Raw genomic sequence first — 13,439 nt, forward strand, 5'->3', positions numbered from 1 at the left:
ACCGTTCTTGTCTGTCAGTCATACAATGGATGTTTAGGGGGTCCACGTCAAAAAGCATGCACAGAGAAGTCAAAATTAAACATGATTTAATGAGTCGTAAATGTGACCAAATTACCTAATTTGCTTAAAAATTTTGATGCAATCAGTTTCCACAGCTTTTCCTAGTAAAGTCAACTTATTACTTTTTACAGTGTAGGTACATTTAAACGATGCATGCCCTCCCTGTTTTAAAAGAGTAGCTGGACTAGTTCACATACAGTAGGTCGCATTTTTCACAGACGCAGAAAAAAATGCAACGGGGCGAGTTGTTTTAGAATATCTTGTGATTCGCAAGATCTGCAAAAGAGGTGGGAAGTGAGTTAAATGGACAAAGAAGTCTATCTAGCATGTGTTTTACACAGAAAAACTATGGAAAAGCACGTGAAAAAACAAGTTTAGCCCCTAACTACTTCTATAGTTTCTTCCACAACACTATTGCAGAAAGATGTGAGGTCATTGATGTCATAAATAAAACAGCATGTACAGTTACGTCAGAACTGAACTGTCAGACTCGACTGAAAGTTTGCAAAAGCATTGGACAAACTAGTTCAACTTCATTCCGTGCATGTATTACCTTCCTAAAGACACAACATCTGCAGCACCTGCTGATTTTATGGGCATCTTTTCGCTGAAGTAAACAGTCTCCACACGTCAACATGGCCTTTATTGGTCTTGTTCGCTCACAGGCTTTGAGTTTGTTTATGGGGTTTTGAAGTGGCAAACTGCAGCCAAAAGTAAAACTGAAATAGCAAGTGTTTCAACAAATGCTGTCGGAGGATCAATCTATTATGCAGGAGTGGTGAGATTTAAAAACAGTAAAATAGACAGGTTTTTCCTGCTGGAAAATTGAAATTTAATTACAGAGATTTTATTTAGATAAGAGATTTATTCCAAAATGGTTGTGTTTTTTTCCAGGCAAGGTGTTTAAATCTAATAAGGGGAATATTGGATTATCTGGGTGCAGCATTGGCTTATATGTGAGATCAGCTCAGGACGGATTGGGGAAATTCTATAATTCTATAAACGTCTGATAATACAAGACAAACCCTGTTCTCCCTCTTTCACACTCGCACACGATGACTCAAACCGGCTCAAAACATTTCAGTACTGCCACAACCTAAATGACATTTAGAAATGGTCAATGCATGTTGATATGAAATGTCAAGCAGAGACAGCAACATCCATTTGTGTGACATACTACATGTACTTCATATAAAATGTGTCGTTTCTGTGTTTTGCTTTTAAAGTACACTGTTACACATGAGGTATTTCAGACCACATGGAATATTTATACTTTTAAGAATATATTTATGATTATTTGAGCAATCTAAAAAACAGTGTGATTAAAAATGATGGCAATCTTGAAAATAAAAACAATAGTGACCAGTTGCAGTACCTCACATATACACTTGGGTAGTGCCAAAAAAAGCCTCACTATTACTACTGACTCATTACTCTTCAGCGTGTAGTTTATTCTGCCCTGAATGATTCTTAAAATGATGGGGCAGTTTTATGATTTTGTTTAGGGGATGATACAATGAAACACCCTATTAACTACCCAGAACACCTTAGCAACCGCAAATCGAAACATTGGCACCACCCACAACCCACGTCTCAAACACTACTCATGTTTTTCGAAGTAAACCTAACCAAAAAAAAAACGTATTAGCAGTTATTTTTGTATCGGTTGACTTGCAGCACACACAAACTGGATGCAGGAGTATCCAGCAAAAGCAGTCTTTACTAATCCGTAACTCACAGGAGACCGTAGGGGAAACATAGGAAAATCACAAACCAACATAATCAACAATCGAAAACCGACAAAGAACTGAGCTGAAACAGGGGTATATAAAACACTTGGCAAACATAACAACACACATGTGATACTGATACTTAGAAACAAAGGACATAATCTGTAACCAAGGTAACCAAAACTAAACAGAGCACGGAAACAGAAACTAATGGAAATGAAACTTGCACAATTTAAGAGTCCATTGAAAGGAACATAAACCAGAAATTACAACCGAAGGCCTGTGGGAACTCTAGAGGTAGGAGTAGAGCTGGCAATGAACAAGACCCTGGAGGAGCTGGCAGAGGAAGATCCCATGGTGGAACCAAAGGACGGAGGAGCCAGGGTGAATCCTTTGCTGGGCGAAACCTGGAGACCCAGGTGGAACCGAGAGGGAGACAAACAGGGCAACACCACAGGCCTGGAAGTTCTAGGTGGAGCTGTTGGCGTATGGGACTAAGGTGGAGAGGAGGACTCAGCATACTGGGGCGATGCAGGAGGGAGTGAGGACCAAGGCAGAGCCAGAGGGTTGAAGAGGTGAAGATGTGGAGGGATTAGGCACAGCCAAAGGCCCAGAAGTCCATGGCATAGGCAGAGAGATGACTGATGAAAGTGGAGCCGGAGGGACGAGGGAACTCGGTGGAGCTCGGGGGCTGACATACCACGGTGGAGCCGAGGGAGCACAGAGCCGGGGTGGAGCCAACAGTTATGGAGCTGGAGGCCTAAGGCAAAGCTAGGGGATCTGCATGACCATGCAGAGCTGGGGATCGTGAAGCCCGAAGCGGTGCCAGAGAGCTGTATGAAGCTACCAGAGAGGTTAGAGCCTAGGAGCTGAGCGGCACCAGCAGAGCAGGCAGATCCAGGGGAGTGAACTGAGCCAGCAGAGAGGACGCAAATAACGGTATACAAATGCCATAGAGCAGGATCAGGTCATCAACGTAATTCCATGGGTCTGGTTGAAGAGAAGAGAGGGTGAGGGAGGGGATTTGGTGTGAAGTAGCTACTTATTTCACATATCAATGAGTCAGAGCAACTGCAGACTCTTAGATGGATCTGGTGATAGGCTCCGGACTCATGACGGAATTGGTCTCTGGCTCTGGGATGGACATGGTGGCTGGCTCTGGCTCTGTAGTGGGCTCTAGCTCAGGGTCCGTGGTAGGTACGGGCTCGGGCTCTTGTTCCATGGTGGGTGCGGGCTTCATCATTGGATCCTTGGTGGGTGAGGGGGTTGATGAGGTTGCATACGCTGAGGGGAAAACCATGCAAATCATGGGGAACACCCACCCCACATTAGGGATCGACCGATATGGATTTTTTAGTGCCGATACCGATTTTTTTCCCATCAGCCTTAGCCGATGACCGATACGGGCTGCCGATTTTCTTGAGCCGATATTTGGAGCCGATACATTTTGCTCCCTCAATTTACATCTTAAAAATAACATGATGTTAACAAATGTTACAGGTCTCAATTTAATAAAAGTAACATTTAACTAACTTCAAAAATTAATATTTAACAAATAGTAAAAACATGTGAGGTAGAACAAGAACAAGTAGATAAACAATTTAAAAAATATTAAAAACATGAAGTAGAACAAAAAAAGTTCAGTGCTGAAAATGAATATTTAAGCATAAATTAAATAATTACACTATTGCACACAGTAGCAAACAGCATAATAAAGTGCACAGTGCACACTGTACTTCATTTTAAAAGAAACGAACTATGTACTGCATGGTTTCAATTTTCCTACATAAAATAAAATGAGCATGTCTAGTCTCTAATATTACTGCGATTGCGAGGGAGACAAACTCCACACGCCCCAAACCTCAGCCAGGTGAGCGCTGAATAAATCTCCCACAAAAAGCACAGAATAACGTTGGCATTCCTTAATCCTATGACCAGTGTTCGTTACAGCACCCGTATGCATACTAGGGCTGTCAAAATTGCTCAAATGGCGTTTGCATATTCCCTCTAAAAAACATATTCGAACATCCCGTTGCGCGTTTTGTTGTTGACGTGCATTACATCAATAACAGGACACATTAATAAAAAGAGACATAACTACTAGTATTAGATGGTTTATTTGAGTTTAAACATATTTGACAACGTATTAAAAAGCAAGTAAATCAACTAATGGCCAAAACCGCAGAGCTCACTCTGTCTCGCCCTGGACTCGCTCAGGCACTCTCTCTCCCTCTCGCACTCACGGTCTCTGCGCGTCGGTTAAATGAACAACAAACAAATGTTGAGTGCTAAACAAGAGTTTTGTGCAAGCAATTTAAGGTTGCGAGTCGCGACTCTTGTCCCAAATATAGCAGGCTTCAGTTCATTCAGTGACTTGAAGTTTCACAGTATAGAACCGACAGTGAGCGCTCCGAGCGAGCGGTGCAGCTGTGGTAACGTTATTAGTCTGCAACCGCGGGCGTGTTTTTCCACATTCAAATATTAATTTATAGATTATATAATATTAATAATAAATTAATAGATATTCGAATGTAGAATATTCATAGACAGTCCTAATGCATACTGAACGGATAACCTACACCTTAACTATTTGCAGCTTCTTAATACAATGGCAAGCAGTTAAGTTTTATAGACGAGGCATTCGCGTTTTCCATTTGGACCCACAAACTTGCTTAGTTGCAAGCACATAACAGTTATAGGGCGAAGTGTTTCCATTTTCAAAGTGTTTGACAATATTTCAGGAGTCAAACATTTAAAAGATCCTTTGAAAGTTTAAGTTACCATTCTCGTGAAGAGCAGGTTGCACTCTGCTAGTGGAGGAGGGCGGGGCACGTGAACTGCAGCATCTCCAGCAGCACGGAGCTGCCCGTGGCCGCCAGTCTATAAATAACGGCGGGGAAAAAAAAACTATCGGCGAACGCGCAGCGGTGTATCGGCCGATTCCGATACACGTAAAAACCTCAAATATCGGCCCGATATATCGGCCGGCCGATATATCGGTCGATCACTACTCCACATAGCCAGCAAGCGTCCCTCGAAGGACCTTCTCTGGGCAGGTGTGCCATGGACCGATCATTGTGGCTGGTATTTAAAAAAACAGAGTGTGTTTGGCATTGCAGGCTTAAAAATTAATCGACAAGTAGGAGGTGAACGGTCGCTAAGTCTGTCTTTAATAGTTTCTTTCCACATTTTTAGTTGGTTCTTATCACGGTTGGCTTGCAGGACAAATGAATGGATACAGGAGTACACAACAAAAACAGTCTTTATTATAAATCTGTAACTCACAGGAGATCATATGGGGAAACATGGGAGAATGCCAAACCAGTATAATCCATAAACGAGAAACGAAAAAGAACTGAACGGAAACAGAGGTGTATACACATGAAAACCGAAACTAAACCGAGCAGGGAAACAGGATCAATAGTTTAAATTAGTTTTTCATTTTCAGTTTTCATTTTAGTCATTTTGTTTTATTTGTATTAGTCAATATTGTTTTTAATGCCTATATAGTTTTTTATACATTTTAATTTCAGTTTTATTTTTAGTTATTTTAGTACATCAAGTTAAAAGTGAATAAATAATACATTAGAAAAGTTTCCCTGGCAACTACAGTAGCTAAAAAAAATACTACCATCAAAGTACCATCAAACAAAACTTTTGTCTTTCCTGACAACACTGCAAACGATTCATGCTCTGCAATAATTATTAGTTAACTACTGTGGGACTGTCACGTCTGTGTCTGTTTTGATCTTCTGTTGTCATTCTTAGGCTATGTTTACACGGAAACGATTCTGAAGAGAAAACGCGAAAGTGGCGTTGCGTCATCACTTTTTATTCCGCGTTTAGACGAGTGTTTTGTGTGGGAAATCCGCGTGCAAATGGTGACGCAAAAGTGTGTGAAATTCAATGTAGTATGCACTTCAGGCGGCTAGGAGTGCATACTACAACAACACCAAGTCCACGCGCCTGCAGACAACCTTCACAGTCAAGTAGACTTTTGCGTTTTTACCGTTTACACGGGAACGCGGCAGTGGAGCGTTTTTAAGATTTCCATTCTGGAGGGTGGTTTCACATTTTTGGGTTTTTAGCCTCAAAAACGCAGTCGCCGTGTAAACGAAAGGCACAGACGCTAAAATATTTTTACGTTTTCACCCGCGAGCGTTCTCGTGTAAACAAGGTGGTTTCACTCTTTTGCGTTTTTAAGCCTCAAAAACGCCTTTGCCGTGTAAACGAAAGGCACAGCCGATAAAATATTTTTACGTTTTCACCCGCGAGCGTTCTCGTGTAAACAGGGCCTTAGTCACATGTCTTTTGGTTCACATGTCTCCATGCCCACTGTCATTAGTTCATCTTCATCACGTGTCTTGTTAATTACATTCATTTGTGTCACCTGGTTTATCAGTGTCTGTATTTAGTCCCCTCTGTTCAGTCAGTCTTGTCTGTGTAATGTTGTGGTGCTACCTGCCAGCTTATGTCTCTATGAGTATAATTGTGATTAAAACAGTCTGTATTTGAACCTTCAGTCTTCTCGTAGTCTTCTGCCTGTACAAACCCTGACAGGGACGTGGCCAGTAATTTAAAAAATGTGTGAACCGTGATCGCTGGGAATTACTCCCACTACATCCTGAATCAGTGTTTACATCACAGACACTGCAGCTCTGCTCATTCACCGATGTCAGCCCTCAATCACAGCACAACACCACCATCTTATGAACACACAAACATGCTCTGTTGTGATATGAGCACCAAAAGAGGAGTTTAATTTACAACATGATTATAGATTTGGTCACTTTATTTCATGCAACTTTGTTCATACACACTGATTTCCCAATAATATTGTTTTTTATTTGTTTTGACCCTATAAAGCCTACAGCATAATATTTAATACCTGAATTTAAAGCCTCTAAATGATCAACACGATCAAAACTTTGCTGAAAAAACAGCTGTACACAATCTTCTGTTGCTGATTAAATCACACTTTTTTAGCAAGTCAAAGGCCTTTTAGTATAATTGTAAAATGTCCACCTTCAGATCGTGGTGCATGTGTCTTTTTTTTACAAAGTTAACGTAAAAATTATTTTCATAGTGTTACTAATATTTCAAGATGAACATTTCCTGGACTGAAACTGCATAGTTTTACTTGATTATCCAGTTTTTGGTGTTTTTTTTGTTTTGTTTTTTTAAATCGTGCAAATATATTAAATATGATCTATCAGGTTTTTGAGGAATGTTTATTCTCTCAATCATCAAATTGCAATGCATTATTGTATTTTGCCTTCCACAATAAAAAAACTACAGAGATTTAATCCTAAAATGCATTTAAATGATAGGTATATGCATTTTGCATATAAATGCAAACATTCTGTTCATTCAAGATCTCACTGATGTACATCACAAGCTATCATAAATAAACTGCACCAAATTTGATATTTTTGCTCAGTCAGTATTTTATTCGTCCTCGAGTAACCCCTCCATATTTTCACTATGAATCACAAAAGCCTAATATATAAAGTATGATCCAAAACAAAACACTACACAGACTTTTTTCTATTTCTTTTTCTATTTTGTCATGAAGGTTAAATAAACTGTTCAATTAAAAAATATATATTTTCTGACTATTATTTTATATGTCAGATTTAAAGGATTAATGACAGCAGCACTTGCACTGCATGATCTCCATATTTGTGTAAAACCTGATGATCAGGTTCTTGTGATAATCCAAAGAAAATCAATGAAAGAACATCAGACTGTCTGTCCGCACAATAAATGTCACAAATTTACTCATTTGTTTTGTTGACCTAGAAATAGTGTAGAGTGTGAAATTTAAAATGCTTTCCTTTGCTTTAAATGGTCAAAAAAATCCTAAAACACTCCTTAAAACAATCCTAAAACACTTATTTTTCAAGTTCAAATGAAAACCAAAATCCCATATTTTCAATATGGACTTTTGGACTCCACTGTAAGCACCAAAATAAACAAGTAAGCACTTGAAAACTAGCTTTGTTTTAACCCGTAAAACCTGCTCTGACTGCTGTTGAAGACTATTTAAAAAACTAAAATCTAGCATGTAAAAACATGAACATTTGACATCCTCCAGTGAAAAATGACAGTTACGTCAAATTGAACACAAAACCGCCTATTGAAATGTCTGTGTAATAATTTGACAAACGCTAAGCAAACACAGCTTGCTCTTACTCTGAAGGATTTGGTGCTGGGGGACGGAGAGGAAGGCGGTGAGTCCGACAGGGACTTTCTGGAGCGAGAGGAAAGGTCCTTGCGCGAATAGAGCGATGACATCTCTCTCCTGGATAAAACGGACGATCCCTGACAAACGCAGGCACCGTTTCACACAGCTGTGCAGACGGCCATGACTGCAGGACGTAAAGTAGAAATGCTCAACAGGTGCAAACTTGTGCGTCCAGAGGATCACGCGGAGTACGTGTGTTTCGCGAGACTGACAGGCAATCTGTGTTTCTGTTCCTCCGCAAGGCACGGTGGTCATTAGACAAAAATGAAAACAATTAGAAGTACCTCTACACTTCGCTTTCTCCACTCCCTCTTTCTCTATTTCCGTCTCACTCCCTCTCTCACAAACGCATAAAAACAGTTGTGATCTCCTCCAGCTGATGTTCTCTCTCTGACACTCACTCATTCATGCGGACACACAATGAGAGCTAAATAAGGAGAGGACTTTTCTTTGTTAACTTTACAGACGACTGAAAGCCCTCCCTCTCTGTTCTGTCTACATACAATTACTCCACACAAACTCTGAAAGAACGAAACTGCTCTCACTCGGTCCCACTCAGCTCCGTCGCTCTCTCACAATCTCTCTCTCTCTCTCACAGTCTTTTCACACAGTTGTTTTCTCATATTCCTTCCCCTCTTACTCTGGCTCAGTATGAGGGGTTTTAAGTGTTTATTATATTTGACTAATTTAAACAAAAAGATTGTAAAAATGTTACTTTAAAAACCTGTTGAACAAACTTCAGAAGATTTAAAATACTGTGCATGTGGCATATTAAACCCTTTAATGGGGCTTATTTTCGATTTCGAAAGTCTCAGTCCCCCCTGATTGTAATTATGGAAAGGAGCGAGAGGAAAGGTTATGTCTTCATTTCTTATAAATGCGAAATTATTAGATTTGCGGCAGTGGCTCAGTGGTTCATGTAGGTTGTCTACAAACCGAAAGGTTGGTGGTTCAATCCTCGGTTCCACCTGACCAAGTGTCGAGGTATCCATGAGCAAGACACCTAACCCCAGCTGCTCCCGACGAGCTGGATGGCGCCTTGTATGGCTGACACCCATAGACATATACACTAGACCTCACCTTGGCTACGGCAGTTCATTTGAATGAATGCGTCAATATAGCCGCCATCTTGAAACAGGGGAGCCCCTCCACTTTAATGCATCAGCGTCAATGTAGTAGACACAGGTCTAACGGAAACAAAATCATCATGAATGCGATTTTTCTTGTTTTTTTGGTTTGTTCCAATGGTCAGACATGTATGTCAAACATGTCAGACCAACAGCCATATCACCCTGTAGCCCAAGACTGGTTGCCCATTAAAGGTGCCTTCTGGAACTAAAAATCAAAAAATATTCCATATTCCATAACAGATGGGGGCAGTATACCTCCAGAAAATGTGTTGTGCCGCTGCCGCACGCACTCACGTCTTCAAACAACACAAACGAGCGCTGTTTTGCTCTCTTTCTCCGCATATTATTCAAATAATTTGACACGATAGTAAAAGGTCGGAAGACCGCAGTTTCACGTGGAGCATTTGGAGATTTTTAGAGATCAGAGACTAAATGAACAACATCTCAACACTAAATGATGATGAAGACCGACTCATAGACGCCTGTCTCAAAAACAAGCTGTTGCATTTCGACGATATGGGAAAATAAAAGCCTGCAGGCTATTATTTTAAGTTTACGGTATTCGTTTTGTTCATATTACACTTTTATTGTTAGTTTGAATTAATTTGACAGACAGCATTCGCTGATGTTGATCAACCTAGCGAAATTCAGAGCTGCCAGCTCTCACGAATTCACCGTGAGACACATGCAATTAACACTTAGCAAGCAGGTTAGTTAAGCTCTCAGATTCTGTCAATTTTATTATGCAATTCAAACAATAAATACCGTTTTGGCGCTTGTACATGTTACACGACAGATCCCTAGCGCACGTGAACCGATCATCTCTACTAGCTAATGGGAAAAGAACCCGAACACTGTTGAAAGATACAGTATGCTACAACTTACCAAAATGTATTCCTCATGCATAATGTCGACCAATCATTTTTTGAACTCTTCCCTGAACTGAAATGTAGTAATGGGCTGTATTTCCACACGACTGACATCAGGTTCAAGTACACACACAAGCCGGCGCTAGCGCGACTCACTCGTGTACTGCAGTTTGGCTGGTGGTAATGTTGCCCGGCCGCATACCGCCTCCCATGGCCGGAACTGGTATTACGACACCTACCGGGCCGGGGCTAGTCATTTAGCATGCTAATTTAGGTTTATATCTCGGCAGCACTATAACTTGTCAGTTTTTTAATTACATCATTGCACTTATTTCTTCTCATTCTTTTGATGCGTGTAGCTCATTTTTTGGATATTTTTACCTCAATTATTACATATGCCACCTTTAAAGCTAAGCAGGGCTGAGCCTGGTTAGTACCTGGATGGGAGACCTTCTGAGAAAGCCAGGTTGCTGCTGGTAGAGGTGTTAGTGAGGCCAGCAGGGGGTGCTCACCCTGTGGTTTGTGTAGGTCCTAATGCCCCAGTAAAGTGATGGGGACACTATGCTGTCAAAAAGAGCACCGTCCTTCGGATGAGACGTTAAACCGAGGTCTTGACTCTCTGTGGTCATAAAAAATCCCAGGATGTCTTTCGAAAGAGTAGGGGTGTAACCCCGGCATCCTGGCCAAATTTGCCCAGTCGCCTCTCTCCATCATGGCCTCCTAATCATCCCCATATACACCAATTGGCTTCATCACTGTCTCCTCTCCACCAGTAAGCTGGTGTGTGGTGAGCGTTCTGGCGCAATATGGCTGCCGTCGCATCATCCAGGTGGATGCTGCACATTGGTGGTGGTTGAGGAGATCCCCCCCCCCTCTATGTGAAGCGCTTTGAGTGTCCAGAAAAGCGCTATATAAATGTAACGAATTATTATTATTATTATTATTTATCATTGATTCCAGAAATAATTTTTTTTGTTTTTAAACATTCTTCCTAGTTCAGATTTCATCCGTGAACATCATACGCTCCACAAAGTCCACCACCATCAATGAATTCGAAGTAAAGGCAGAGATAGCAGCGTTACCTAGCTACTTCCTATGACAAGACCCCTGTTCCAAGATGGCGGTTGTTTTGACGCATGCTTAGAACCCCAAGGTGAGGTCTAGTGTATATGTCTATGGGCTGACACCGCCGTCGGTGTATGAATGAGTAAGTGAATGGGTGAATGTGAGGCAATATGTAAAGCGCTTTGGTGGCCATTAGGTCTATGAAAGCGTTATATAAATGCAGTCCATTTACCATTTACCAATGAAAAACCACCTCTGTGACACCCACAGACAATTATGAATATCAGGTTATGTCGTATGGCCTGGTCGACGCCCCCTTTCTATTATAAGGCTTTGGGAATGAGGTATTCTGGAAGTACCTCACCACTTTGTCATCATCTACATCCATGTTATCCTTGTGTACACCCAGAATGAGACTGAACATCACCCCCATGTTGCGCTTGTGTTGGAAAGGCTCTGGAAAATCCATCTGGCTCCAGTGTGAGTTCAATCAGATGGCTATCCAGTTCCTGGGATACAACACCAGCCCTGAAGGAATTCAGTTGGACGAGGGGAAGGTGGAAGCAGTTAAATTCAGGCCCCTTTCCACCACTATCAAGGAAATTTTATGCTTTCTATGCTATGCCAACTTCTAACACCACTTCATCCAGAACCATAATTCCATCCCTGCTCTGTTAACATCCTTGCTCAAATCTAATCCTAAGTCTCTGTCCTGGACCCAGCCCACACCTTCCAACAACTCAAGTAAGTGTGCAAGTCGGCTCATCTACTAATCCATTCAGATACAAACAAACTCAAATGAAGGTGATGCCTCTACCTCTGGCATGGGAGCCATTTTGCCTCACCAGCAAGGAAAGCCTCCCATCTATGTGCCATCTCCAATAAGCTTTTCCCGTGGAGCAGAATTACGACAACAGCAACCGGGAACTTTTTTGCCATCAACCTTGTGTTGGAAGAGTGGTGGCATTGGCTGAAGGGAGCCCATCATCCTTGGTGTTAATGGATCACCTACAGTACATTCGAAAAGCTTTCCTCTTAAATCCCGTTCAAGAACATTGCGCCCTCTTCTTCACCCACTTTAATTACTCCATCTTATTTCATCCAGGGACCAAAAATATCAAGGCTGATGCTTTGTTTTGCCTCTATTTAATTGGCCTCGGAGGAACCTAAAACCATCTTACCTCATTAAATCATCCTCGGTCCAGTGGTGCATAGATGATCACATCACAGAGGCTGCCACCACGAGCCTGCTTCGCGGGTTGTCCTGTGAATAAGACATTTTTCCCATCTCTCAATGTCTTCCACTCATGGGATCAGTGTTACCATCTGGGAAACTGTTTCTGCTCCCCATGGCCCATTGTCACACCTGGTGGGTGTACCTAAGTGCTCGTCTCTGTAGCTCATTCCTCCAAAGAGAATTATTTCTGATTCTTCTCAACCGCTTACCCAAGGCCATGGAAACTGCAGAACTCCTCTTCAATCACATAATGCTTTCAATAATGCTTAAGCTCTGTATGCCATAAATTATGGAGCAAGAACCCCCATAAGGAACCATATCGCCAAAGATTACAAGATAAATTGTGTTTAATAAACTCAAAGTAACTTGCCAAAGTGGTCCTGTCTGAACTAGGTGTAACCATTAACCTGTTATCTAGATATCAACCACAAAGCGACGGACAAACCAAAATCAAAATTCAGAAGATTGGTTGCTTCCACTGTACCCTCTGTCATCACTGCCAGAACAAGTGGAGTCACTTCCTGTCCTGGGCTAAGTATGCATCGAACTGACTCCGCCATTCCTCCAGGAAGCCCACCCTCTTCCGATGCATGCTCAGTTACCAACCTCCTCTATTCCCATGGTCTCGGACAGTTAGAGCGTCTAGGACTTAGCTTACCAACACCTTCAACGGGGTGTGCCGTGCCAGAAGAGCCACACCGATGCCCGGAAATCAATGCTTCCAGCTATCAGCCTGTAGCCTGGATGCCAGCCCGAACTCCACCCATAACATTTTTTTGGTCGGGAAGTTCGGTCAGGACTCGATCCATTGAGGAGAATTTTTGATCTGGCAAAAAACCTTCGGGCCAATCAAATTTCCAGGGCGGGCTTTATACGATGATGGACAGATGATCTGCAAGGACGTAATCATGTTGTCAAAGATGACTGCAGCTGGAGAATTGAGATGTATAGATTCCACTGTCGTGTCTGTTGTGAAATAAATCGACAGCGCATTCATTTTAATAGACAAACAGAAAACTGCAATCAAGGCATTTGTCGATCGGAAAGATATTTTTGCCGCCCTTCCTACATGATTCGGCAAAAGTGTAACTTATCAGCTGG

At 41.7% G+C, this 13,439-nt stretch overlaps 1 protein-coding gene across 5 annotated transcripts in view; it reads right to left on the minus strand.

Moving 5' to 3' along the window:
* Positions 1–8,562, minus strand: part of ppp1r12b (protein phosphatase 1, regulatory subunit 12B) — a 59,314-nt gene extending 50,752 nt beyond the window's left edge. Inside the window, exon 1 of one of the 5 annotated variants that reach the window (XM_039689910.2) lies at positions 7,986–8,558. In XM_039689910.2, coding sequence (XP_039545844.1) covers positions 7,986–8,087 — 102 coding nt within the window. In that variant the 5' untranslated portion in view covers positions 8,088–8,558. Of the gene's footprint in view, positions 1–7,985 lie in introns of all 5 variants that reach the window. The other 4 variants (XM_039689908.2, XM_039689911.2, XM_039689909.2 and 1 more) reach the window with 4 other exon arrangements.
* Positions 8,563–13,439: the final 4,877 nt, after the last annotated feature.

The sequence above is a fragment of the Pimephales promelas genome, chromosome 20 (genome assembly GCF_988280905.1).
Source record: "Pimephales promelas chromosome 20, fPimPro1.hap1.1, whole genome shotgun sequence".
Lineage (NCBI taxonomy): Eukaryota > Metazoa > Chordata > Actinopteri > Cypriniformes > Leuciscidae > Pimephales > Pimephales promelas.